The sequence below is a fragment of the Falco punctatus genome (genome assembly GCF_963210335.1).
Source record: "Falco punctatus genome assembly, chromosome: 4".
NCBI lineage: Eukaryota > Metazoa > Chordata > Aves > Falconiformes > Falconidae > Falco > Falco punctatus.
The window spans coordinates 6,706,383-6,732,725 of record NC_137583.1 but is presented as its reverse complement, the minus strand read 5'-3'; the positions used below and the strand labels follow the sequence as shown (position 1 = coordinate 6,732,725).

Below are 26,343 nucleotides of genomic sequence, written 5' to 3'. Positions count from 1 at the left end.
GGCAGGCAGGAGGCCGGGCATGAAGGAGTGCCGGGGGGCTGCCCCGTGGGACGCCCCCACCCTGAGGGGCCTCGGCAGGGCACCGCGGTGGTTGGCACGGCTCCGGGTGAAATCCCTGGGTGCCTGTGGCAGCCCTTTAAGCAGGCCCTTGGCTCCCTCTTGGTGAGGGCACAGCGTGAGGAAATTGCACTGACACCAAAACGGTGCCACGCGGGGGTGTATTCCTCACATTCGGCAGAGTACGCCATAGCCCGTAATGCCAGCGTGTCCGCAGAATCAGTCTAGGCCTACGCTGAAATGAGTCACCACAGTGTGCCAAGCTGTATCCAACTTTTTTTTATTAAACCATTAGAGCAAACACCATTCAACACATAGAAAGAAAGCACATATTAAAAATTAACGTGGAAGTTGTAGCTTTCGACATGAGTCTATTCCCTACTTAATGGCTAACAGTGGAAATCAGCTACTTGGGTCTACAGTGACTTTGGTGTAAGGGGCAGGGATTTGGGAAAACGTTACAACAATCATCTGGGTGAGATGTGTCCAGCTCCGCCGTCAGCCAAAGACACTCTTGGCCGGCTCCGCTTTGGGTTTCTCAAAGACTGTTTCACCCCCGGTCCGATCCCGGCTGAATATGGAAGGTGCTACAGAGCCCATTTGTTCTTGGAAAAGAAAACCAGGAGAGGCAATCAGCGAAGCAACACACCAGATTTGAGGAGTAAAACTAGTGCTGCTGAAATACATATATACACATTGGATAAATATTTTGTCTGTCCATCGACTTGCCAAACCTTAAAGCACGGTGCTCCCATCCCGAGCACGGGACAGCACCCGCAGCTGGTCACTACCACCGACCCACCCCAAAGCCCTGCAGCTGCTTTAGAAACTTGGAAACTACTGAGCTCAGGGTATTATGCTGAAAAGGGGTTAAAATTCTTCATTTTCCCCTGTACTTCCATGGGCGGCAGAAAAGGGGCACAAAACCAGAGCACCAGGGGTGTGCGGTGCAAGCAGCCAGTCTCTTGACTCTCATCGGCCCTTTACCCCCACCCCCACCCCCCAATTTCTGCTTCCTCTCAAACACATCAAATTCAGCCAGCTGAGAGGCCAGAAATCCCCTCATCTGTGACCAAGCCTCCAGTCTTCAACCTGGCAGCCACTGACGCTGGCTGCGGTCCCAGGGCTCGGCCCGACCCCTGGCTCAGGAGGCAAAGCCGGGCTCTCCCCCCGGGCAGGGCTCCGCTGGCTCCCCTCGGTCCGTCAGGACGATGGATGCCCCGTCCCTGCCCAGCCGGGCCAGGGTCCGTGAGCCCACTGCTGGCTGCTGCCTCCGAGGAGCACCGTTTCCCTCGAAAAGAGCAATGAAGCCAGTGTTCCACTTCGGAAGCCTGCTCAGCCATTTCCACCAAGGAGACTTACCACACTGCTTCATCACTTGGTAGGTTTTGGATTTAATTTCCTGGTTTTTGGAAAGGTTTCCTCTGGCTCCTTTGAGGTCTTCTTCCTTCACTGGAGGACGCTTCTTTTTCACTGGGGCTGGCTGAGAAACAGATGCATCACTCAGACGTCAGTTTTTCATGTTTAGAAGCACTGGGAACCCAGCTGCCTTAACCCAAAGGCTACGGCACACGGAGACGCTAATACAATATTTCACCTATTTCAATTCTGAGACCATACACTCAGCTACTCCAGGTCTTTGCACAATCATGATTTCATTGCCCTTCCCAAAATCTGTTGCCACGTTACTGTTCTATCCTGAAATTGTCTTCTGATTGCGCAGCCTTTGAAAGACAGAGAGGATTGCTTCATTATTTTTTTCTTTTTTAACTTTATTTTTACATTTTCTCTGTCCAGCCCTGCCTGGCCATGCTGCAGGTACAGTTTGGTAATTTAAGAACCTGTCCAATATTTGGGAAGTATAGAAACCCTTCGTTACTAAACTGTGCTTATGCCTCAGCCTACTCGCTACTTCTTTGGGAAATCGGTCAGAGAAATTCTTAAGCCTGGCTTGGTTTAGTTGGAGTAAACTCAATACCTGACCCAACAGTGATTGATCTTAAATGTAGGGAACAAAGGTATCTGAGCACACAATGGGCTTGTCTACAAGCTGGCACTGAAGACACCAGAAGCAGTGGACTCGGAACCCGAAGGAGAAGGATATCCGATACAGAAACACCTGCATCATCGGGGTGCAGTGCGCCATCCAAGCACTCACCTGTTCGTGGTTTATCTTGCTAGAAGGAAATCAGGATAACATCAGTTCATACCAGGCCATCCCTACCTCTATGTTAGCACTTCAAAGTCAGACACAACGTCAATCAGCAGCAGTTGGTTAATTAACATCCCCCCTTGAGTTTACTATTTCAGGGACAGATTGCCAAGGTCCCACCAGGCAGACCTTGTGGCGGGGCGCAGGGGCACAGCAGACAGGATTAAAAGAATAAAAGACCCACACATTCCAGCTCTAACAGATCTGCACACTGAAGCATCATCGAGAAACTTCTCTGACCATCGCTACACATGCAAGGCTTCTCCTATCTGGGTTCTGGCAGCGGTGGAGCCCACTTAAGCATTTCTAGGCGCTGCCTGTAAAGCTAAAAACAGTTGTGGAGGGAAACAAATCCCTCAGGGCCCAAAAACGGCCGGAGCAGCGAATCCCAGGGAGCTTGCAGAGACAGCACATGCATGCCTGGCTCTTGGCAGGGGCAGGCTGGCTGCACTGGAGCCTTCGGCATGTTTCCTACCAGCTGTAAATTCCCGGGAACGCTCAGAATAGCTCGCCGTCAATCCCGCTCGCATGTGTTGTGGGAAACAAAACATTCACAAAGACCTCTGGGGAAAACACTCTACGAGTGGCCAAAGCAAGCAAGGGGAAAGGGTGGTAGCAACCCCTTCAAAACTCACAACAGATTTTGGTGCGTTAGCTGGTCAACCAAATACCCTACAGCCAGGGCTTCGTTTGTCCATCTAGTGAAAACTGGCACGCGATGGGAAAAGTCCTCCACGGCCATGGCACGGTCCACGAGCAACCAATACAGACCTGTGCTGGCTCCAACGCAGAAAGGGAAGAAACCCCTTGTTTTGTTAACAGGAATGTGAAACCTGCTAAGATCCTTCACCCGTTGCTAGCAAAAGGCAATAACCGCAAGGCTTCTCTCCACTGGGACAAAAGACTTCTTGGGGGCGGGGTAAGGAAAGGAGGCATCGAGATGCACTAAGACACAGCCAGGCCAAGCACAGCTGTTGAGCGTCACCCAGTTATTTTAAAATAAACCCTCTCACGCTTTGATTACAGGTGGATTTCCCGGCAGGATAGTTGCTGTGGATCGGTTGGCCCCCAGCCAAAAAGCACAACCGCTGCACAGAACGGTTCCTGTGAGCCTCAGAGCTCAGCCCTGGGCCTGCCAGCACCGGCAGCTGCCAGGGTTGTGGCCACACGACCGCTAACTGCTCCCAGGGCAAGCGTGTGCAAGCGGGGCTGGCCAGGAGCCATTCCTGGTGGGCACAGCCGGCGCTGTATCCCCTCCTGTCACAAGTCAAAAAGCCTTGGTTTACAAGACGCGTGACTGGTTTTTAAAGACTTTTTCTTTGGAGTAAATAAGCTGAACTGAGTGACCCTATGTGGTCGAAGGATTGTGCTCTTCTACCGCCCCTGTGCTCTTACTCTCCATCCCACCCGCCGTGTAAAACGCTCTCGGCAGGGAGGAACTCCGCCAGGCACGCGTAGCTTGTGTTGGAAACAGAACACTCAGGTGAAACCTCCAAAATTTCTGAGCTAATTTTAAGATCACTTTGAGATACCAAATATTGGGGAACACAGTAAAGACAAACCATTGGTTAGAAAATGAACATAAAAGCATGTAGCATGAAGTTTCAGTCTCAAATACCGTATCCTAAGTTACAACTTTCAGCAATGCTCTTTTCCTGCATGTCAATACATTAAGCTTTACACAGCAGCATGATTCAGTATAGCCACGTTCTTTCAAAACTACTGCCAGAATTTCAAATTGTTATCTCAGAAAGCATGTTCAAATTGCTCCTTCTCCAAAACATCCCAAACCAGAGCAGTGGAAATGTTTTTTCTTTTCTTAAAGAAAAAAAAAAAACAAACTATGGCAAAACATTTTAAAACTTGATTAATTAACTGCGTAGAGGGCAGCTGCTTTCTTTCTTCATCAAATAATCCCTTGTAACAACTTATTTAAATGCTGTTTATATATTTTAATGCTTCATGATCAAACAAATCACATATAACAGAAAAGCCAAATTCATTGGTTAACGAGAGGAACTTGCTCATACACTGTTCCAAGCAAACAGTCTAAACCAGCACGGATTTGCCAGGCACTGCGCTCCAGCGGGGGCCGGCCGCCCCATCTCCCCGTACCTGTGACATAACTGCGGTGCTCACCCGACCGTAATCCCTCCTGGGGTTGCTTCCCGGCTTTGATTGAATCCAGCCCGTGAGCTCTGCGAACGCCTGTTTTTTTCCTCGTCTTATATAGAGCATCTAACATGAAGTCATGAGCCGGGTCATTTTCCCAAAGCAGAACCCAGGATGATTCAGGTTGACAAGAGGCTGTTGTTGTCGAAAGGTTTATTCTTAGCGATGACGAGGGCTGGCAGTATGCGCTGCACCCCGAGCCCCGGGGCGGCTGGACTGGGGCTGACGAGGACAGACAGCTGGGGCGGCGGGACCGCGGGTAAGCCCGAGCCACTGCAAAAACAACTTCCCAGGGAGCCTGCTGGGGCCCTATTTATAACTTTAAATGGCAAAACGTTGTTACGGACACAAAATTGACTCTGGATCCTCTTGATGAAAGAAAAAAAAAAAAAAGACAGTGTTTGTGTTTCTTTCCCAGAGTAACAAAATATGCATTCACTACAGATTATATAAACCGAACATCCAAAGCATAACACGGTGCCCTGAATTGCTTTTGCACAGGGACCTTCAACAGAAGAGTATTTTGTGCGTTTTGGAGAGTTAATAAAATCGGATATAGTTTTACCCTTACACTTCTATTGCTGAGCTTGCTGCGATGCTGGCTCTTACACAACTGAGAGAACAAAATCACTTTCTACTCAAGTGGTATTAGGAAGCTCAACCATTTCACCTGTCATCTGTATAGGAATAGCTTACTCAGACATGAATAAATTCAGTGTTCCTCACTGTACATGCTGAGAGTAGTAAAACAATTTGCAGAACCATTAACATTTTTTCTCTAAATATTTTTTTAATTAAATAGAAAAAATCCCTCCAAAACTCTAATCATGAACTTATTTTTTTGTTTACCAGGAGAGGGTTAGGTGCGGTGTTTATTTTTACTTTTTTTTTTTTCATTATTTCTTGCCATCATGCAAAAAAACCAGCTCCTACAACTGCACTCAACACCTATGAAGAATGAAGACCCCCACCAGGTATGTCACTACGAGAAAGGCAGCCGTGGCAGACCTCCAAACACCTTTTACTAGAAAAGTCGACTGTTGTAGCGGTAGAAATCTGCCCTAGCTGTTGCTCCAGCTCTGCCTGTGTTTTGTTTAGGCTACAGACAAAAGCACAGGAGGTAAAATAAAATTGGTATTTTTCATGATGAAAACCTTCTGTCAGTACCACGGCACTAGCAGCACCCGATCAGGATGGTGGGATTTGTGGGTTATGAACGATCCCCCGGGCCTCCGGGTGCACATTTTGCCTTTAAGCTGAACCCTTCCAGGCCTGAGGCGATGCTGTCCTTTCCCTCACTACCGGGGCAACCACTCGTAGGCCGAGAAGCAGCCTGGATGTTACACACTTCGCCATTTCCTTACATTGAATTTCTATTTTAAACCCACCACAGCTTGGTAAATGAGAGGAAACGATTCTGCAGAACAGCAGTATCGAAGTAGAATAAAACATCGACTTTAGAAAAAAACTGCAGGCTTTTTTCTATTGTACAAAGGAACAAATCTCGTTCTCTACTAAGAAGTTTCTATACAGTCCCATAAGCATCAGCATTTTGTCACTATCTATTACAAGAAAATAACATTCTTCATGTTTACAGCAAATATTTAGAATCAAAGTCATTGAACTGTTTTTTCCCTTCAGCTTTCAAAACTGCTTCACCTCATTGGTACTACGTTATTTCTCACCAAAAAGCAACAAAGTTAGGCTTTCACAGCAATTTAATTTATACAAACTCATTAGACAAACAAAAAAGCACCTTCAGCTTGCGTGCTGTTTGGGGGTAGGAGACGAGGCACCTACAGAGGCAGGCAGCATATCCTGAAGTTCCTGAGACATCCCCCATAGCCTGGAAAATTCTGTTCCCTTCAATTATACACTTCCTAAAACAACGCCGAACAACAGGCACAATCATTTCCTCTTACAGATCATGGGCTAATTTTTCCCCTACAACCCCCCCTCCCTAAAACTACAGTTACTTACATTTCAGAGTAGAAACTCCGTTACCTGGTCGAGGTCCCGAGATCTGTTAAATGGGGCATGAATGACAATGAAAAAAAAGATAAGCTCATTTATTTAATAGTGGCTATTAAAAAGGCAAGTTAACCCTCTTTCATCTTTGACTGCAACATGAAGTGGAAAATTCCTTTGCTGAGGACGGGTCGCAGCTAAGATACGGTGACAACCACAGAGAATTTGGTGAGTTGGTGCTAGAACTGGACATCCCCCTGTGGTCCTTTTCTGTCTCCAAGGAGGTACTACGTGAGTTCTATGATACAAGGCACTGCACAAGCAGGATCCTTGGGCATCCTTCCTCCACTTGTATTTCTACTACCTGCTGCAAACAAATCAGAAGGGGAACAGAAGATGAAACAGGTTAGCAAGGTACTGAATGAGGTCATGCCTCTGCCAAGGGGCAGGACATTGGAGGTACATTCAGAAATTTGTAAGTTTACACATTCTTGTTGCCAACACCCAAAAGGTCTGGCTTTGCCTGAAAAGTCACAAGCAGGTTGTGATAATCAGCTGTGTGGTTAAAGCATTTTAACAACATCCTACACTCCAGAAGGCCTTGGGTCAACATTCTACAACCTCAGGAGTTCCCAGGTGGCACATCGAAGGTTTATTTTCAATATGAATCCAATTATTATTCTCCATGAGTGCACACACAGAGGGCAAGAATCACAGAATGGTTTGGGTTGGAAGGGACCGTCAAGATCATCTAGCCCCAGCCCCCCTGCCACGGGCAGGGAACCCCCCCCCAGCCCAGGCTGCTCCCAGCCCCGTCCAGCCTGGCCTTGGGCACTGCCAGGGATGGGGCACCCACAGCTGCCCTGGGCACCCTGTGCCAGCGCCTCGCCGCCCTCAGGGAAGAATTTCTTCCTCATCTAATCTAAGCCTACCCTCTTCCAGCTGAAAGCCATTCCCCCTTGTCCTACCGCTACGTGCCCTTGTAACACGTCCCTCCCCACTTTCCCGTAGGCTCCCTTAGGGACGGGCAGCTGCTGTGAGGTCTCCCCGGAGCTTCTCGTCTCCAGGCTGAGCAGCCCCAACTCTCCCAGCCTGTCCTCACAGGAGAGCCGCTCCAGCCCTCTGGTCGCCTTCATGGCCTCCTCTGGACTCCCTCCACCAGGTCCACGTCCTTACGTTGAGGGGCCCAGAGCTGGATGCAGTACTCCCCCCTCAGGGAACAGATTAGAGAGGAACTTGCACGGATTGTTAGAGTTGTAAACAAAATTTGCTACTTAAGAAGAGTTGTCCCTCCAACTGAAATGGGACCTGCTATTAAAGTAAGTGAATATATTGAAATTAATGCCAATATGACAGTGCAAAAAGTTAGATCTACAGTTCTGAATTTAAACTCCAGTAGTAAAACCTGCTTCCCACAATGCACATCACAAACCTTGGAGCACGCACGCTTTTAAACAGAACAAGTATAAAACAAGTGTACAAATCTGTAGTAAGTCAAACTTTATTGTAAACCATTATACAATGTAATTACATCAGATACCCTTAAAAGTTTAAGGTAACACCACTGATTAAACAATATGGTCCAAACAGAGGGCAGCAGAACACAGCTGTTGGTTTTGCTCACATAGGCTATACTCTGAATTTACTTACAAACAAACCCAACATTCAGTTTGAGACGGATACCCACGCAAGACAGAAACACCTACAAAAGAGTCCCTTTTTTAAAGATACTGCAGTTTTACTTTGTAAAACCATAGTAGTCATTTTCAGTAATTGAACTGGAAACTTTACCTAAAAAAGTTTGCACGCCTATGCTGTAGATCTACTCTGACTCGATGTGGCTGAATTTATTTGCTTTCATTACTGATTTCTCCTGTAAAAAGCACAGCAAAGTTGCAAACACGGGTTAGTCAAGCACAGTGGCAGAAATTCCTTGTGATGCTCAGCTCTCAGCAGAGCGGGAGAGCCCACGCTTAACTCCCCAGGCACAGCTGGAATGGGAGCAGACACCTGCCGGAGGGGATCACTTTGCATTGCTCTAATTTGCAACTCAATTTCTGAGTTTTCCCTGAAGAAAAGCTATAGTACATTTTAGTTAGCAACGTTAACATACAGCATTTACCTAATTAAAGTAAGACAGGGGGACCTGAACATACTAAAGCCAGAACTTGAAAACCACTTATTAGACGACACCAGTGTTTTAAGTTTATGCAGATGTATCACAGGTTGGATACTAGAAACAGTTAATGACCAGTCACGGTATATTCGATCTCCACCAATACTTCCGTATCTCTTCTCTAAGTTACAATCCCTTTCTCTTACTTTGGCATATACTACATAGCTTATTTTCATTAAACAGAATCACATTTTTTTAAGCACAGCCTGAATTAAACCTTTGTTGTGAGCTGTCCTGAAGTATGTTTACCAGGCATAAATTTAGAGCGCCAGTTTGAGGATAATGCAAACCTCGTCATGATGTAACACTGTTACTCGATCAACTCTATGAAAAAATTATTTCAGACTGTACTGCCAATACATTTCAACGAACAGTAAGACATAGTGAAGCACCAGGCACGCACCTCCTTCTCACACATACAAGCTTTTCATACAAAAGCGCTTGTTCTGCTTGTACCTACTGCAGGAATTCCAATTTCTATCCTACAAAGAGGAAAACTGCCAATTTTACATTTCCCATCTCTTTCGCATGATAAAGAACGAATAGAGAAAAACACCAGTTTCTGTTTTGTTGGGCTGAGGTTGTGAATAAAATTTTTATCTTAGTAGAGAGAGTTAGAGCTGTTTTTTCCCCTCTGAAGATATGCTCCTCCCGTTACTACTGCAGTATTTAAAATACTTCTGTCTCTTTGGCTCATAGTGCTTTACTACATCATCTTGCTAGGCATATAAAAATCTCAAACCAAGTGACATTTAAGCACTTAAGACATGAAAAATTAGGCATTCATATACCTTTGCTGTAACCACCTTCAAGAAACTGCTCCGTAGTGCTTTAAACTGTTTTGTACTTGGTCAATAATTTTGAGGTCTGCTCAAAACAAATACTTTTACATGGTTAAGGCCATAATTATATACTGACGCTTCACAGGCTAAACATGAGGACTAGAAATAGAAATAATTTTGATAATTTAACTGACCGGAGAAAAGGAGGGAAAACAAAGATAAAAGGAAAGCTCGTACAGTTATATTTGTGTGCGCTGCTCAGTTATCTCGGATGGTTGACGAGGATAGTGATGGCTGTGCAGTGGTATGTAGCCCATGCTGAATAACTTTATTTCACTATCTGAAATAGAACAAATCCTATGCTAAAAAAATAAATGCTGACATTTGCGACAAGAGCCAGACCTAGCTCTTAAATCCCTTTGGAAAAACGAGCTGCGTGTGACTATTCTGCTGATGAAAATGAATTCCTTGAAGTACTGTGCTTTTGGAGATATGCACCCGCCCAGCGGCAGTCAAGAGAAGATGCAAGTCACACGCAAAACCCCAAAAGCCTAAAACAGAGGCAACGCTGATAAGGGACATTTCCCCATCTCCCCACCTCCCATTTCAGAATAACTCAATTAAGCTTCCCTCATCATTAGTTTTTAGACTAAATCTAGAAGAAACACTAGTACTTAAACTTATTGCAGTTATTACATTTCAGTGCACAGTAACAAAGGTCAGTGGCTCAACTAAACTCGCAAACGTTAGGTTTGGTAAAATGTCCCTTCTAGCCGGCTGGACATGCTGAGGTGTACCTGAAGTCTCAGAACGTTGTGTTCACCTCGGCAGCCAAGCAGTGAAAAGGAATGCTGGAATAGTGAATATAAGTACGGGAGCGCACAGTTCGGTATTTACTAAGGCCCTTTTAAGTGGTCTGGATAATAAATCACGTTAAGACCTAGTAAATTTATAAAAAATGTAAAAAATCTTAAAAAGTTCTGAGCAGTTTTCCAATGAAACTGTTTGGTTTAAGGCTTGGAACATTTCTGATGTCCAGATACTACAACAGATTTGCAACTAAGGTCTGTTGTCACCTCTCGACACATCACCTTGTCCTGCGCAAGGTTTAACTATGCAAGGAAAGCTGTCAGAAACAATCACTTAGAAAATATGCAAAGCAAAAGGATGTCACTGAAAACATGTCTGCTAGGTTTCAGATCAGCACGTGTTGTCAATTACTGGAAGACAGACACTGAAATGACAAAAATTCTGTAGTAACAACTGTATTACACCTCTCCGGGTTTTTTTCACTACTAAAGAATAAGACTTCATGGAAATTAAACAGCAGAATTTTTTTTTTTTTTTTTTTTTTTTAAGTACATTAAATCGAGGGTTTCTTTTCCAACAAAAAAACAAGGGACAGAATTATTTGAAATTTTGTAGCACAACTGCTTCAATCGGATCGCGGTCCTGTACTGCAGGCCCTATATAAAGAAAAGTATAAGAAATGTTCCATCTCTTTTGGGTCATTTGAGAGGTATGCACAAGAGACTTGTAGAAACAGAGAGTCATCCGTAGATATCCATTTCACAAATAACCTATCACAACAGATTCTTGTTATACACTAAAGTGCACGTTTGTCAAATATTCAAACACCACCTTCTATTAAAAAAGGTATTTTCAAATTATGTGGTCAAAAGCACACTTAGGACTGCATTTTTAGTGATAATTTGGTGACTTCAGCAGTGACAGAGAGCTTTTCCCTTTGCAATCCCTTTGTCTTAAACCAGGACACAAGGATAAATAAAATTTTCACTACAAATCTTCCGACCTGTTCTGCACAAAAAAGGGAACTGCACCCTTTTCACTGACAAAGAGAATCTTTAAATACAACTGTATGAAAATATAACTTAAATATAAAATAGTCAAATAGATTTGAGGAGACTTGGAAAAAAATCTTTGTTCCACCTATTAATTCCATAGGTACCCGGTAGCAAGTAAACATTTGTACTTAAAAAAATAACATTAAGTTACAGCTTGTAACCATAAACTATTCTGCTCTAGGAATTATGCTGCAAAAGCCAGTTTTAGTAATAAAACACGCTCCTTTAACTTAGTTGATTCTGATGTCTTTTTGAGAACATCTTAAACTGTATCATCAGTAACTGCAAGTGAAAGATTGCTGTATCTGTTTTCTGTGATCTTCTCTGAAACGTCAGATACGAATCCCGTTCGTGACCAGTTCTTAACAACGCTGTGTTTCTCACACATGATGAAAAGACATTCTTGCATAATTGGTCAGTGTGTCTGTAGTGCAACTGAACTGGAAGTCTTCCAACCCTTTGCATTCTGTTGGTAGACCTTGCTTTTAAGTCAGTTTATATGAAAAGGGAGATGCAATTGCAACATTAAAACCCCACTGACTGAAGTTTTTGCCATGAAACCTGCAAACACACAGGTCAGGGAACGTGTCATACAGGCAGACCAAAACGATGCTTCTTTTTCTTAATGGGTTTTAAGTTGGTCAGTCTACGCAGGTCCTCTTCAGCGTCCGATTCCTCCATCTCATCATCTGCTGAAATAAGGATCTAAAAACAAATTGGCTTCTAAGTAACATGGACCCAAGTCACACACTTTCTTCATTCTACTTTTAACCTTTTGCTATTTTATGCTTGCAAAGCACCTCCTTATTTGCTCAAGAGAGAGTTTACAGAACACAATTTGGATTTACTGCCAGTACGATCAAACACACCCTTATGTGGAACCTGCAGTAAATTTCGAAGACAGACACATGCATATTAACCTCCACCACAATCGCTGACTCAAAACCCAAAGAAGCAATTCTAGCACATCCAGAACAGTGGGGGCAGCTTGCTGTTAAAACAAGAGAGAATATATAAGCTCTCTGTCCACGCTGGTAATATGGCAGTCATTTTATTAAAGAAAACTCCATAGAAATAGTACTTTACTAATGCAGAAAAGTTGCATTAACCAACTGAAGCTAAGCCAACTTACCTTCAAAGATACCACCTTGTCCTTCAACTGCACTGAAAACTGCCCACTTAATACAATTTAGAAGAAAATTATGCTACGGCAAGGATGTAAATACTTCTGCAAAATAAGGCCAGTTGCCTCCACCAACTTCCTCTCACTTTAAGCTGTTAACCCCTCTTTAAATCAGAATCGTCTATTATTTTTGTATTCTGTGTGTGGGTTTTTTAGAAGCATTTGTAACACCGTTCACCAGTGATATTGAAACATATTATTACGTCTTCCTGCCCACCTGGAAGGGAATTAACTACCATGAGCGGTGCCACAATGCCATTTTGCTTAACTGGTTTTCAACTCTAAGTGCTAGGAACTACTGTTAGAGGTACATGCAAGGAAGATCAAAACTAAGGTGATGATGTTACATTGAAATCAATGGTGTGAGGGGTAAACTGGACTGATATTGCATTAATTACAATAATTAACTCTACATACTTCTGACTCTGACTCTTCATGTGATGCTGCTCTCCTGTATCGGACTTTACTTCCGTTTCTTGAATCTTGTCCTGCTTCCTTTTCTTCAAGTTTAGCTTTTGTCTTCCCTTTCTTCATAAGAAAATTATCTACTACCCAGAACATTAATGCCTGTTAAAAAGAAAAAGGGAGTGACAGTTCAGTTTTCCTCAGAGTAGCCTATGTTCATTCATTCAGTATTTGGGCAGAATCAGGAAAAGTTGACAATAATTCTGAATTGGCCGAACAGGTAAAATCTTATTTAAGCATGCAGTCACATGGCTTATTACACATTACGTGAATGCTCTATAACATAGCTACTTGATTCCTTTGTAGAAGAGAAGAAAATAAGAAGAGTAGCTGCTATTCAGAGCAATCACATATTAACTTTTCGTGTAGAAATGTGAATGTTTAGGCAGACACCTTAGTGCAACGGACTTTTGGTTCTCAAAGGATAAAATCCATGCTTGAACAAATTAACGAAAGAAAAAAGTATCACCAACACTTATTAAATGCAAGGACACCCGAGATCTCTGGCTCTAATCCCTAAATCCCGGACTGCTGGAAGAGTACGCTTTGGGAAGGATGATTGCGCACTTGCCCTTTCTCCCTGCTCCATCATGGGTCAGCTGCTCTTAGCTACGGTCAGACACAGGATACCTCACAGTACAGCTGTCCTTAGACCAACTGTTTCCTAAAGCAAATTTCATTGTAATTTTATGATTTCTATGTATGTATTTCAGTATTACACTCAATCTACTGAAGTCATCAGGCCAAAAGAGGTCTATAAGGCATTTCTGCACCCCTCCTGAGCCTGGTTACTTAGCTCGCTATGGGTTTCAGCTCTGTAAAATCTACATATCCAGATGTTTCATCCACTCTTTAACACCCCTGCTCTTCAAAAATTAACTTAAGCACCAAGGTACACTGAGCTTTAAGGACTAACGTTCATTAACAAACCCCCCACACACACATGGCAGAAAGATATCCAAGTAAACGTCTCACAGAAACATACAAGTGGTACTAACATTAACAAAGAAGGGCACTATCAGCATGACGATAGCCAGCTCCAGCTGGGGGTTCTCTATAGGATTCAATAAAGCTACCTGTGAAAAGAAAAATATTAAGTTCAGATCATGGCAGCATGTGCACATAACTGGACTACTAAGTGCAATTGTTCGTGTACTAGCTAATGCTACAGAAACAATTTGTAATGAACCAAAAAAGGGCAGCTTTGCAGAAAAGGAAAGTGCTTCAGACAGCTTATAAATCACCACAGATAAGTGGGGCTGACAAGAAACTTATCTCTGTCATTTTTGTTTACAGAAGCCTGAAGAGCTGTGTTGGAAGAGTCTTGAACATTTTAGAGCTGTGTATTCCCCAGGAACACATTTTAAGTTCCATCTTTAGGAAATTCAAACAGAGAAGAGTTTTAAAAAATACATAGTAAAGAGAAGACAGTTCCCAAAGAAGTCCAGAGCCTACAATAGGGACTAACTGGTTTAACAGGCTCTAGCACCATGCACCATCACTTTGAATATTATGTTGCACTTACTCTATCAAAATTTAAGTATTCATCCAATCATCAGCAATGGCTTCACTAATCTGTTGCACATTTCTAAACTTGTACAATTTAGATCTGTCAACAAGGGCAGGCAAAAAAAAATTCTTTAGAACCCTACAAAAAGTAATATAAAATAGCTGTAAGTAGGGGTTAAAGAATGAAGAAAAGGAAGAACAACTTAGTAGCTTCAACAGCACTCAGAAAAGAAGATAGAATACAATTTTATGTATTGCACTATTTACAGAACCTCCAAAATACGATAGGATGGCAATGGATGCCAGAAAACCTGACCAAACTAAAAGAACACGCCACTACCACAGATTTAAAGGACATTGACTGTAGACAGTTATGATGCTTGAGCCACACCAATAAATACTATTAGAAGTCTATCGCTTTGCAGCTTCTACCTGGGATCAATCTGTCTGTAAAACGCTGTACAATACAAACCTCTTTCCACTGAGGTATAAGCAGCACTATAATGATGATGGTTTTCTCAAATGTCATTATCATTATGTACAGAACACACTGGCCCACCCAAGCACTGCACTGCAGCGGGTCACCTGCAAGAAAGAAGAGAAGTTCAATATATGCTGTAGGGTTGATTTTACTTCACAGTAAACATTTTAGAAAAGCACTATTAGAAGAGGCACGGCAGCTATGGCCTCTTAAACTGCCTTCTCCCATTTCCTTAGTGCTGCTCCTACCCCTCCTTCAGCCTCATCCCAACTTTCAAAAAGTATCACTTAGAAACTGAACCTAACGGGACATCACCTGATTCAGCAGTACCTGGTTATATGCTCCCTGTTTTACAGAATCTGATGAAAGCAAGACAGATGTAGTTGCATTACATCTATTTCTCATCACATTGTTATTGGTGACCCTCTGTCATGAAGTACTAGGTTTCTTAGAAGGGAAACCATAAGGGAAACATAGCTGGGGAAATTTTTTTTTTCCCCCAAAATAAAAAAATTATTTCCCTTCAGTCCAAGTAGAAGCATGATTTCTGCCATTCTCCCTAGGCTACCTTAAACACATCTTTCCTCTCTAAATAGTTAGTTATCATAACTAACCAATTGTAATTGAAGCAATAGGTGCAAAAGCCGCTATGAAATATTTAATTGAACAAAAAATTAAGACCACATTTTAGTTTCACTTTGAAAAGGTTTGAAATTCTGCTGTACCCCATTGTAGCAGAGTGAAAACCCGAGTGCATTAAGTTATCTGCCAGGACAGAATGAAGACCACAAATATCTGAATATGAAAACTTATGTAACTATTATACTCTATGAAAGCAAAGAGAGAGAGAGGAAAAAAAAACAACCACCCAAACACCCAGGGAAAAAAAGAGGACCAGTATGCCTAACAAGCTCTGCAGGTCAGCTTAAAGCAGCACTTCACTGGAAGCTGAAAAGAAGCTTTGGAGGAGGGTGTTAGCTCTTTAGTCTTCACAATAACCTCTGCAACATTTTCAAAGGCAGCTTAAAACTTTTAGCCTAGGGATGAATAACCAGCAACGGAAATTCAGATGTTTTAATGTATTTGTAATGCACAATGGATAGGTGCTACTTCCTTTTCTGGAACATTTCTGAAGGCTTTCAGTATAAATACTTGGTAATAGTCTTGAGACTTACTGTTTGCTGCTTAAAAGCTGTGAAGAGAAACTGATATATCAGACTGAAGTCCAAAACAAAGAAACCTTCCTAAACAAGTTTTACAGTAAGAGCTAGTGATCAACACTCAATAGTCCAAGAGAAGAATGTCAAAATGTTTCATGTTTTACAATTACATACTGCAGCAGTTTATGGCTTCTGTTGTAAAAAAAAAAAAAAAAAAAAAATTAGAAAATTTGGAAAGGGAAACATTAGTAACTCAAATTTGAGCAACTGTGATTCTTCTGAAGATACAAGGTCTGAATTAGATTTGAGAATCACATTTTAGCAATGAATTTCTATACGCCACATTTTTATTAGCCTTCTCTAGTTTCCTTCATTAACTAGCAAATATGGAAAAAAGTAGCGTTAGCTACAGACTTACCATTGAAACTTTACCAATTTATTCTAAGCTCTTTTCTAATCTGTATTTAATTCCTAAAAGCAGAGACGGCTATAGCAACTTTGCATCTACTCCAATTCTGTCACACGAGATTTTGTATGCCCCAAAATTTTGAAACTCTTAATACAGAGTGTTGTGTGCTATCACCAGTGAACATTTTGTTCCATGATGTTTTGCATTGTGGGGAGGGACAGTTTTTGGGGGGGAGTTTTTTAGTACACGACTGAAATTAGAAGTTGTGTACATTGAATTCTACTTGAGGATTTTTGTGTGCCCTACTGCATCTACAAAATTATCTCTCAGTTCTAATTACAAGTAGGAAGAACAGGGATGCTGCCTACTAACAATTTCCCAAGTCAGTCTCCCAACAGCATCCTCCTAGAAAAGCTGGGCAGATACAAGCAGGACGGATGGTTCCACAATTCTGACATAAAGGAAAAAAGCTTTCAACACAACAGAGTATGTTGTTCAAAGGGATTCTTAAATCTCAAACCATGGATAAATTAAAAACTGGACTGGACCGTATCTTGAACAACCCGCTTTGAGCAAGAGGCTGGATTATATCACCTCTGGAGACCCTTTCCAACCATTTTTTTTTTCTACAGCTTTATAAAATATGCAATGCACGGGAAAAGCAGAAGTTCACACCACCACCACATCCAGGAGGTGTTCCCAAGAGTATCTGAGACATTTGTACATTCAAAGATTCAGTACTCAAATTGAAATTAGAACTTTAATGTTGAAGCCATAAGCTCTAATTTAATTTCTAAAGACTCTGACAGTCTTTCTTAAATTCTGATTTTATACCTGTTAGGAATAAATTACATGTCTAGAATAAACTAGCAAACCAGTAGAAATCTTGTTAGTGCAAGAAAAGTGCAATACTGAAAATGAAAAATTCTGAATCCTCAGCAATTACAACTGTAGCAGCATTTTTAAAAAATGCTGGGCAATGAAAAACTAGTCCATACTATTTCATCAGCCACTTTGTAGAAGCAAGTTCATAGACAGCTCTTGAACAAAATACATGCAGTTCTCCTATTCTGTAACTTCTCTCTGTTTTTCAAATCCCGAGATACTATTTTAAGAAAATGCCAAGTCACAGAACTACTCCAAAATAATTCCAAAAATTTTTTTAAGTAAGCACTATCCACCCTATATGGCTATAAGCAAGTTGCTCTGCAAGTTGCAAACAAAGCACTAGAGGGAAAAGATGCATCAAATACAATTTCTAAGCTTTGCCACCCAAGAATCAGAGATCACAGCACTATTTAGTTGCCATTGTCACCAAGAGGGAACTGGTCACCTGTTTTCTACTTGCAGCAGCTAAGGTAGCCTAAAACAAGACAGGAAGGAGAATGCAGGAACATTCTTTTCAGTACAGATCATGACTGCTTTTCTCCTCTTTACATATGCAAATATAGTAACACTTCTATTAAAATCCAGCTGCTGGTGTAACGAATCTGGAAATACAAAACTGGAAATACAAAGACAAATCTAGTAAACTTAAAAATTCTGACGTAAAAAAGCCTGTGAGGGAGCGTTGTGCTACTTTGTTTGTAAATCAGCGTGCAGTGCTGTTTGGCTGTACAAACAGCAACCATTATGAATGCTGTTATTTTGGTATCCATTCTTTACTTGAGGCATTTATGCTTTAAAAACTATCCTCCATATAAAGAAAAGGCTTTTAAAACCAGCAGGACACTGCTATTTTTGTGACAGCTTCAAGTAATGAATCACCAGGGATCAAGTAATAGAGCTAAGAAGGGAAATGAGCTCACGGTGAGCATTAACTCGAGACAAATGATTATTTAGGCTCTAGAAACACAAACATCGCTCAATCACAAGAAGACACTTGTGGTGTTTTCTTCTTTTTTTTTTTTTTTTTTTTTTTTGGGGGGGGGGGGGACGATGGGAGGATGGACTACTCTTGTTTGTTTTCCCACACTTGTAAACAAACTGAAATCACACTGACCTCCAAGCTGAGGGCTCGACTTTACCACTTCAGATAAAACGCGGCAAGTCTCTGATACCTTTCCATAAGCAGCCACCTCACCACCCATGCATGCCGAGCGTCCACATGCAACTTCAAAATACTAAGTTTAAACGCACTTGTGACCCCACAGGACTGCAATTTTAGCCCCTCCTTCTATCCTACTTGTCTTATTTTTCGTAAGATTATTTCAAATAATTAAAGTTTTCTTGGGGCCAAAGTGAAAATTTTTAAATAAGATGGCAAGAGGGGTTTTAACTTTAGAAACAACAGTAGCACTTAACAAAGAGGGCAAAAAACAATCCGGTGCAACTTGTCCTTTTTAGACTGATTTCTTACACAGGGTCTAACCTTATTGGCACAGTCATTACTAATAACTTCCCATCTGCTATCTAGTTCTTTTTACACCAGAAGCCTCTCCCACATGATTAATGGAAACACAGATTTACAATATGCTTTTTAATAGTCCTCACAATAGCTTGATTAAAAAAACCCAACACACTAAGGACAGGCCAGCACATTAATGAGGATACAGAAAAGAAAGTTAGTCACTAATCAAGTGATCTGATGAGTTGGAAAGAACAACTAAGTAAAGACAACTTATACAATTTCATATATCACTTATAGACACACAGAAAGAAGATATAATCGATAAACCAGCTTAGGCATTTCAGATCTCCTTACTCAAAATGACAATAACAGACCAGTTGCAGACCACCTCTGCAGCAGAATAAAAGTAACAAGTTCATTTGTTGATTTTAAAAGCTTAGTTACTGCAGTCACAAATGCCTGATAACTAAAATAAAAACCAGGTTCATTTTGGAAGTGAATGAGAGACACAAATTTGTGGAGAGTAAATATATTCCTCACACGTTCCCATCCACACAGACCACTTATTGTTAAAAGGACATTAAAATGGGAGAGGAGAACAGATTACACAGGAAACAACAGAATGGTATCAGGAAGAAATAAAATCTAGTATTTGGCATGATTACATACCTACTTATAACTCTAATGGAAACACCAACTTTTTTCGTCTGAGTGGAAAGCCAATTTTATATGGCTTGAAAGCTGATCAAACATCTTGAAATGGCTTCAAGCCAAATCAGAAAAAGAGACTTTGGGCAATAGGTCTTACAGCTCAGTAGAAGGTGTAGCTCAGCAGTATCTCAGCTCCTTCCTTGCCTTTTTCCCTTCCCTGGGCACCTGTACTTACCTAATACCTTAAAGACCCAAGTCTGGGGACTGAGCTGGAGGAACTATTTACTTTTCTACATATGGTGAATTTTCTGATGGTTTAGCCCTCTGAATCAGTTCCCTGAAGAGCAGGGAAGAGCTCCAAATGTGCACCAGTCCAAGGAAGAAAATGAAAATATTGGACAGTGGCACATGGGAAAAAAAGCCAATAAACAGGGTTGTGGCAGTGCTGATTTAAACAGATTAAACAGTCATAAACCATATCCTACAGGATACACATTAAATCTACACAAATCTAACAAAAAAAAATGCCCTAATGGTATAGGCAGTTATTTCTCCTAAGATAGGTGTTTGTCATCATAAAACAAAGAAACCTAGAAAAACAAAAAAAAACCCTACCAATGATAACTACAAAACTGCTATGAAAGGTTTTACTTTGTTAGGAAAACATTATTTTAACTTTCCCCACCCCGAAACCACAGGGTTGGTTTGTTCTCTCTGATGAAGAGCCATATCTCTCTTACAAGGCAACCTCACCTCTCATTCCTATCTCAAGGAGCTTCAAATGTAATTTTTAGCTTCTATACAGAACTTCCATTCCCAGCCAGCCAGACTAAGCAATATGAAGATAACAGGTTGAACAGAATTAAATGTTGATGTTGGGTATGTATGATACTCAACTGCACCCACAAATCTGCAGTTGCTGCAGATCAGTCACCTTCTGTGGCTAATGTAATGGAAGACAAAACAACTCCATGTAAAAGTGATTTCACTAGTCTATCCCTTAGCCTGTACAAAAGATATGAGCATTTTTCATCAATGATACAAGCCTTACATGCAGGAGTTTGAGTGAACATCACTTGAGGACAACCTTGCCATTCTCTTCACTTGAAGTATGTGGTTGTTTACTTCAAAGAGGGCTGGCAGAGCTCTTAGCCTGTACCTTCAGACACCAGCATGTGATTCCATCAAAGCTTTAATAGGAAATGACCTTCCAGCTGTCATGTATTTAGAAGCGTTTCAGAGTAAATTTATCATGCTGTTATTTTTACCATGAGATTAGACAATATCATAATTTGTTTGATCGCTCCTAAAAAAATATTCAAGTAGTTGTTCCAAACTCACTAAATGCTTAGACTTACTGAGCTAACGCAGAAGGTGCATGCCAAGATACAGGCTTAAAAGAACCCTCATGACACCTGAAATATCAAAATGATCACTATAATCATTGTGTAATGATTTTAAGATGAGTTAACCACTAGCTGAAATATTCTGAGATGCTATCCTGAAAAACATTTCAGTGCAAGAAGAGAAACATTTACCATATTCACCAAAGCGAAGGGACTCCCACTGCTGCCATTCCACAATGCTGCTGACTGCACGTATACCAATGTAGATCAATAGCATCCCTAAAGTGGCATCTAACAAGAAGTTGATAAGGTACCTGAAAGGAAAAATGTAAAAGAAAACAAGGAGCAGGAGTCCATTTTCTACAAGTTGTGTATTTTAACACCACGACTGATAAAAGATCTGTATATATGTTGAGAAGCCGGAGTACTGAGAATAGTCATTTCCTCACTTCTGTAATTACATAGCCTATAATTTAAATAGTTTTAGAAGAGTCTTAATATTTTGTTTCTGCCTGTATTTTCATGAACTCTGGTGTGTGCATGTACATTACTCTATATAAAACTCCAATACTCATTTTATTTGCTTTACTTGTTTAAATTAAAACTAGATTTCCTTTTTTCCCATTGCTTAGTTCATTCTGCATGGAAAACCTGTATTTGAATAAACCCAAAGGAATACAAGGAAAAAGAATAAAAAGAAAAGCTACAGACACCTCAAAGAATTTGAAGGTAAAAATTTCAATCCCAAACACTCTCATACTGATGGGAAAAGACACAACTAGAGAGTTTTTCTTGCTTGAGGGAGCCCTCTCCTAGCCTATCATGCCTATAGGGTACAGTCACTATCTCGGGCCAAATTTCAGCTTACTTAGTGTTAGGGAGAAAAGTAGTTTACTTTCTTGCACTTCAGTTCTTGTCCAATAAACATTTGAAACAATCAGGAACAAGCCTTCCCAGAAACAAAATCCAACTAACTACCCCTCAAATGGACACACAACTGCTGCACTACTAGTTTGTTTCAAGAAGAGCTTCTGGGATCTTACCTATGTTTCAAGAAACCAGAGATTAATATGGGTTTCAAATTAATTCTTAGGTTCGTTAAATGGCACAGCTAAAAATCAGACCATTTTGTTAGTCACTTTTGTTTATTTACTATCACTGATTTTAGCTCAAGAAACCAGCAGCTGAGAAAGAGCCCACTAAGAGACACATAGCAAATCCCTGTTACTGAGATTCTTACTTCGTAATTCCAAATGCTTACGGTAAACTCTAGAGTCTATAGGAACTTATCTGCAGGGATAAAAATACAAATCAGAGACCTGTGGGCTTCGGCTGGCTGTGGTGACAAATCCACACGGACAAAATAGTATCAGAAAGCAGAAAGCAAAGACCGAATCCGTGCATTCAAAACAGTAAAGGAAAAGCTGTTCTAACCCTCAAAATCCCATTCAAGAGCAGCTCAAAACCAAAAAAATGAAACAGATAATGCCTTGTTTCAGCCAAGACTTACACATAAACTTTTTTAAAAATAGTTATTTTCTAATAGCTGTGTGTCAGATTAGAGTTTTAATGAACTTGGTACTAGACAAACATTAAAATCAAGGTTTAGTGCTTGGCAGAGGGAACTCAGCAATTACAAGCCTACACAAGTCATTTTAAGGCCACAAGAGGCTGCTGTAAGTCTGCAGGAAGGCAGCCGTCAGGAGCAGGGAGAAGAGCTATGCCAACACCTATTTCACATCAAATTGCAGCTCACAACACAAGCCGAGTACGCCTGACATTCCCAAGCGCATCAGGCTCACTACATGTAGGCAACGTGCTCATGTGATGCGCAGCATCAGCCCTGCCCATGTGTAACCGGTGCACCAGCACCACCAACAAAAAACCAACACCTGCCACTACCGGAGAAATGGATCTGGCTGAGCGTTCAGCGAGGAAAAGGCTGGGCTTCACACAAACCTCCCGGTGCACGGCATACAGCCAGCTGAGTACCTTGCACCACAGGAGAAGAGTGCTGTTTGCTTTTTCTATTTAAAATTCTTCAAACAACCACCCATCTGTCAAGGTGTTTTAACAGATGCTTTATCAGCTGTGATAGGATCACACACCTGCCTGAGCTGCAGCACTACATTCCCAAACAACTGGCAACTTCCAACTGTAGTTCTTTCCAAGCTTTGAACCACAATGTTTTCTAAAACTACCTTTTTCTGGTTTTGTTCTGAAAATAACTCAAACTACAAAACAGGAAAGAAGAGAAAACTATCAGTGTTTGAACTTCCTGAGTAAAATTATTATTAAAGTCACAGATAGAAATGCTGCTTTTACTCACTAATTTTGACCCACTCACACACTTAAGATCTATGTTTCCCAAGAAAGGGCAAGTGGCTTTGATCAATACTACACGCTATTTCTTTCTGCTAACAAGGAGGGCCTGCATCATTGCCCCAGAAATTACAGAGCTCCACACTGTGATTTTTATTATCCCGAGAACAGTGAATAACAGTTCTCTACACCACACCCTCTTACTTGTTTTGCGTCATGTTACACTTGTATGAAAAGTGGTATTAAAAATATATGTAGACTATATTAAAACATGTAGAGGAGAGCGCACATGTTAGCAAACCCTTTATTTTGAAAACCTGGTACACAGCACAAAGTTACTTTTAATTTTAAAATACTGTAATAAACTATTGAGCTTCTGGTCTGGTTTCAGCTGGGATAGAGTTAATTTCCTTCTTAGCAGCTGGTACAATGCTGTGTTTTGGATTTGGTGTGAGAATAATGTTGATGACACATTGATGCTTTTATAGTTGTTGCTGGGTCATGTTAGTACTAAGTCAAGGACTTCTCAAGTTTCTCAGCCCTTGACAGCCAGAGGGCTGGAGGGGCACAAGAAACTGGGAGAGGGTACAGCCAGGACAGCTGGAGGAGCTATTTCATACCACAGAACACCTTGTAAACTGGGAGGGGTTGACTGGGGCTGCTGACCACTGCTCCGGGACCCACTGGGCATCGGTCAGCGGGTGGCGAGCAATTGTATGGTGCATCACCTGTTTTCTTAGCTCCCTTCCCTTTGGATTTTGTTGCTCTCCCCTTCTCCTTCCTTTTCATTAAAATTATTAAAATTATTGTTTTTATTCCCACCCCCTCCCCCCCCCCAATTATTAAATTGTTCTTATCTCAACCCTCAATTGTACATTCCTCCCCATCTCTCAGGGGCAGAGGGGGAGTAAGCGAGTGGCTGCATGGTACTTGGCTACCGGCTGGGGTTAAACCACAACAGTTTTAGATTTAAACACTAACAATTTTAGACACGCTTTGGTTAGCTTACTTGAATATATACTTTAATATATAAAAATGGAATGAAAGCAATTTACACCTGCCAGTTTTTAAATCTATTGTGAAATTCTTAAATCAGTAAGCAAGGAAAAATCCTACCAATGATGCCTGGAATTATTGAAACTGTCACAATTATAACCTGAACTTTACAGTTAAGTGTGTTAAAATAAGTGCATTTTCTCTACCAAAATGCTTTGTGGTGGGAAGAGCAAACTAGTGTTTTACTTGCACATTTATAGCATGTAGGAACACAGATGAAACCAAGGAGGAATGAGGGTTATAAAACAGGTTTGTGAAGCAACACAAGCATATTCCTTGAGCTGCGCAATGCCTTTGTTTACCGAAGGACAACAGTGAGCAGGTGCCACTGGAGGAACTGGATTGGTTTTAAAGGGGAAATTACTGGGCTTTTAAAAACAATTTCACAGCTTCTATTACCAGGAATGTGTAAGCTTCTTCGAGCATGAGCCCTATCAAGAACAAACCCAAACAACTGCCATTTGCTTCAGGAGCTCCTGTAAAGAGCATGACAGGGTCTTAGTCATAAAATCTTCAGGTTTAATACACTACAGTGAAATGCTTATCTACTTAGTCACACTTCTCCAAGCGTGACATTGCAAAATTAATTTTTGTACTAACTGCCTGGGTACCAAGCAAGATTTCCTGTTTTTACCAAAATGAAAATAATACTGCAGTAGCTAATGTAGGTTTTAGAAGAAAATACAACCGTGAATGACTTGTTATTTTGCTAAATATGCCTGAAAGCAACAGGACTGTATACGAACCCCCCCCTGCTGCAGTGAACAGTGCAGCTGGTGGTCAGCGTACACAACCTTCTATTAATTTCCTTTGATCCCTAGCACCTCCTTCAGTAAACAGCCTTGTATTACAATGTTTATCCTAAGTCCTTGTTTATTAATTGGAGAGGGAGAAGTAGTAAGAGTTTATCCTCAGTCTAAAATATCTATACACAGCCCAGAAAACACTTTCCAAGGCCCTGCTAGGCATGAACTAAAAGAGTAGAAACTCCGATACTTGATCAACTAAGCTTAAAGGTTTTTGAAAGTGATTGATTTTTACCATGAAAATTGGTTTCTCAGGTTTATCTTGCATTATCATCAATGTACACCATTAAACTCAAATGCAGAACTTCCATAAAGACCAATCATTTTGAAATTAAACACTCACAGTGAACAAGGGTCTTCTTCTGTAAGGTCTGATAAATAGACATTTGCAAAGTGGATGAACAACATCCCTATGGCTTGCTTGGAAGTATCTAAAAACCTGTATAGAGTAAAAACAGTTTTTAAGACACACAAAACTGTTTACACCACAATCAGACATTGCAAATTTATTTTAATTAAAATTCCATCTCGATTATTCACTTAATCTTCAAATAAGAACACCAGAATGATAAAGAGTCATGGTATTTAGCTTACTTAGCAATGTTTAATTTTAAATTCTGCCCCTTTTTTCCATGGGTATTGCTAACAGTAAACCAAATGCTAACTTGAACCCTTAGCACTGTCATGTCAAAGTCTTGGGATATCCTCTTGGTATCATGTGCATTACCAAAGAGCTAAACTTCACAATCTAGCTAAGTCTTTAATAACCTCCTGTAAACAATGAGTATCCCAGCCGCAGCAGATATTTCAGTCCTTTCATGTTTATGCATTTTTAGCAAGTTTATGGTACAGGCAGAAATGAAATTCTCATCACATGCTTGTTGGTGAACAATTTAATAGCTGGCAAATGAGTCCTTTATCTACAGTATTTCACTAAAAAGCCAACATATTTTTCACCTGAAAGCATGAAATGGCCTCACTGAATTTTATCTGTAGTACAACAGCTTAGACCACACTGCAAAAGAATTACAACCTTGAAAGCATTATCTCCAAAGCAGATGACAGAGAGAAAACAGTTTGCTACTTACAGGGAAAATATAAAAAAAACCACCACCTAGGTACTGATTCATTAGTGACTTTAGCCCTTACCGTTCTTCTACAGTCATCCTTTGCACAAAAGCAGAACTTCCAGTGAATGTTTCATTAAATGTTAAATATAGGAATGGTGTCAAATGTATTCTGTAGGCAAGTGTGTTCTTTATACAGACCAACAGCCCTTCTGCTTGTTGATTCCATGTCTAAAAGGATCCCAACAACCCAACAGATTCAAGCAACATTGTATACCTGAATTCATCTCCCCTCCCTGACAACTT

At 41.1% G+C, this 26,343-nt stretch overlaps 2 protein-coding genes across 2 annotated transcripts in view; both read right to left on the bottom strand.

Moving 5' to 3' along the window:
* Positions 1–321: 321 nt before the first annotated feature.
* Positions 322–4,594, bottom strand: MUSTN1 (musculoskeletal, embryonic nuclear protein 1). Its single transcript, XM_080386328.1, has 3 exons — positions 4,385–4,594; positions 1,420–1,540; positions 322–662 (listed from the first exon to the last, which is right to left on the bottom strand). Exons 1-3 carry the CDS (start codon positions 4,505–4,507, stop codon positions 556–558), a joined length of 351 nt encoding a protein of 116 aa, XP_080242454.1. The 5' UTR covers positions 4,508–4,594; the 3' UTR covers positions 322–555.
* A 3,292-nt stretch (positions 4,595–7,886) lies between these two features.
* Positions 7,887–26,343, bottom strand: part of LOC308063395 (store-operated calcium entry regulator STIMATE-like) — a 38,095-nt gene continuing 19,638 nt past the window's right edge. Inside the window, exons 3-8 of the mRNA XM_080386323.1 lie at positions 25,314–25,409; positions 20,979–21,100; positions 14,862–14,974; positions 13,879–13,956; positions 12,833–12,982; positions 7,887–11,937 (exon numbers count right to left, since the gene is read on the bottom strand). Coding sequence (XP_080242449.1) covers positions 11,821–11,937; positions 12,833–12,982; positions 13,879–13,956; positions 14,862–14,974; positions 20,979–21,100; positions 25,314–25,409 — 676 coding nt within the window. The 3' untranslated portion in view covers positions 7,887–11,820. The remainder of the gene's footprint in view (positions 11,938–12,832; positions 12,983–13,878; positions 13,957–14,861; positions 14,975–20,978; positions 21,101–25,313; positions 25,410–26,343) is intronic.

Excerpts from the sequence above, each read along its gene's own strand:
- MUSTN1 (XM_080386328.1), bottom strand. The coding sequence starts at position 4,507 with ATGCTCTATATAAGACGAGGAAAAAAACAGGCGTTCGCAGAGCTCACG. Across the intron at positions 1,541-4,384 it reads GCACCGCAGTTATGTCACAG|CCAGCCCCAGTGAAAAAGAA; the intron begins GTACGGGGAGAT and ends TCTGTTTCTCAG. Across the intron at positions 663-1,419 it reads CCAAGTGATGAAGCAGTGTG|AACAAATGGGCTCTGTAGCA; the intron begins GTAAGTCTCCTT and ends TTCTTTTCCAAG.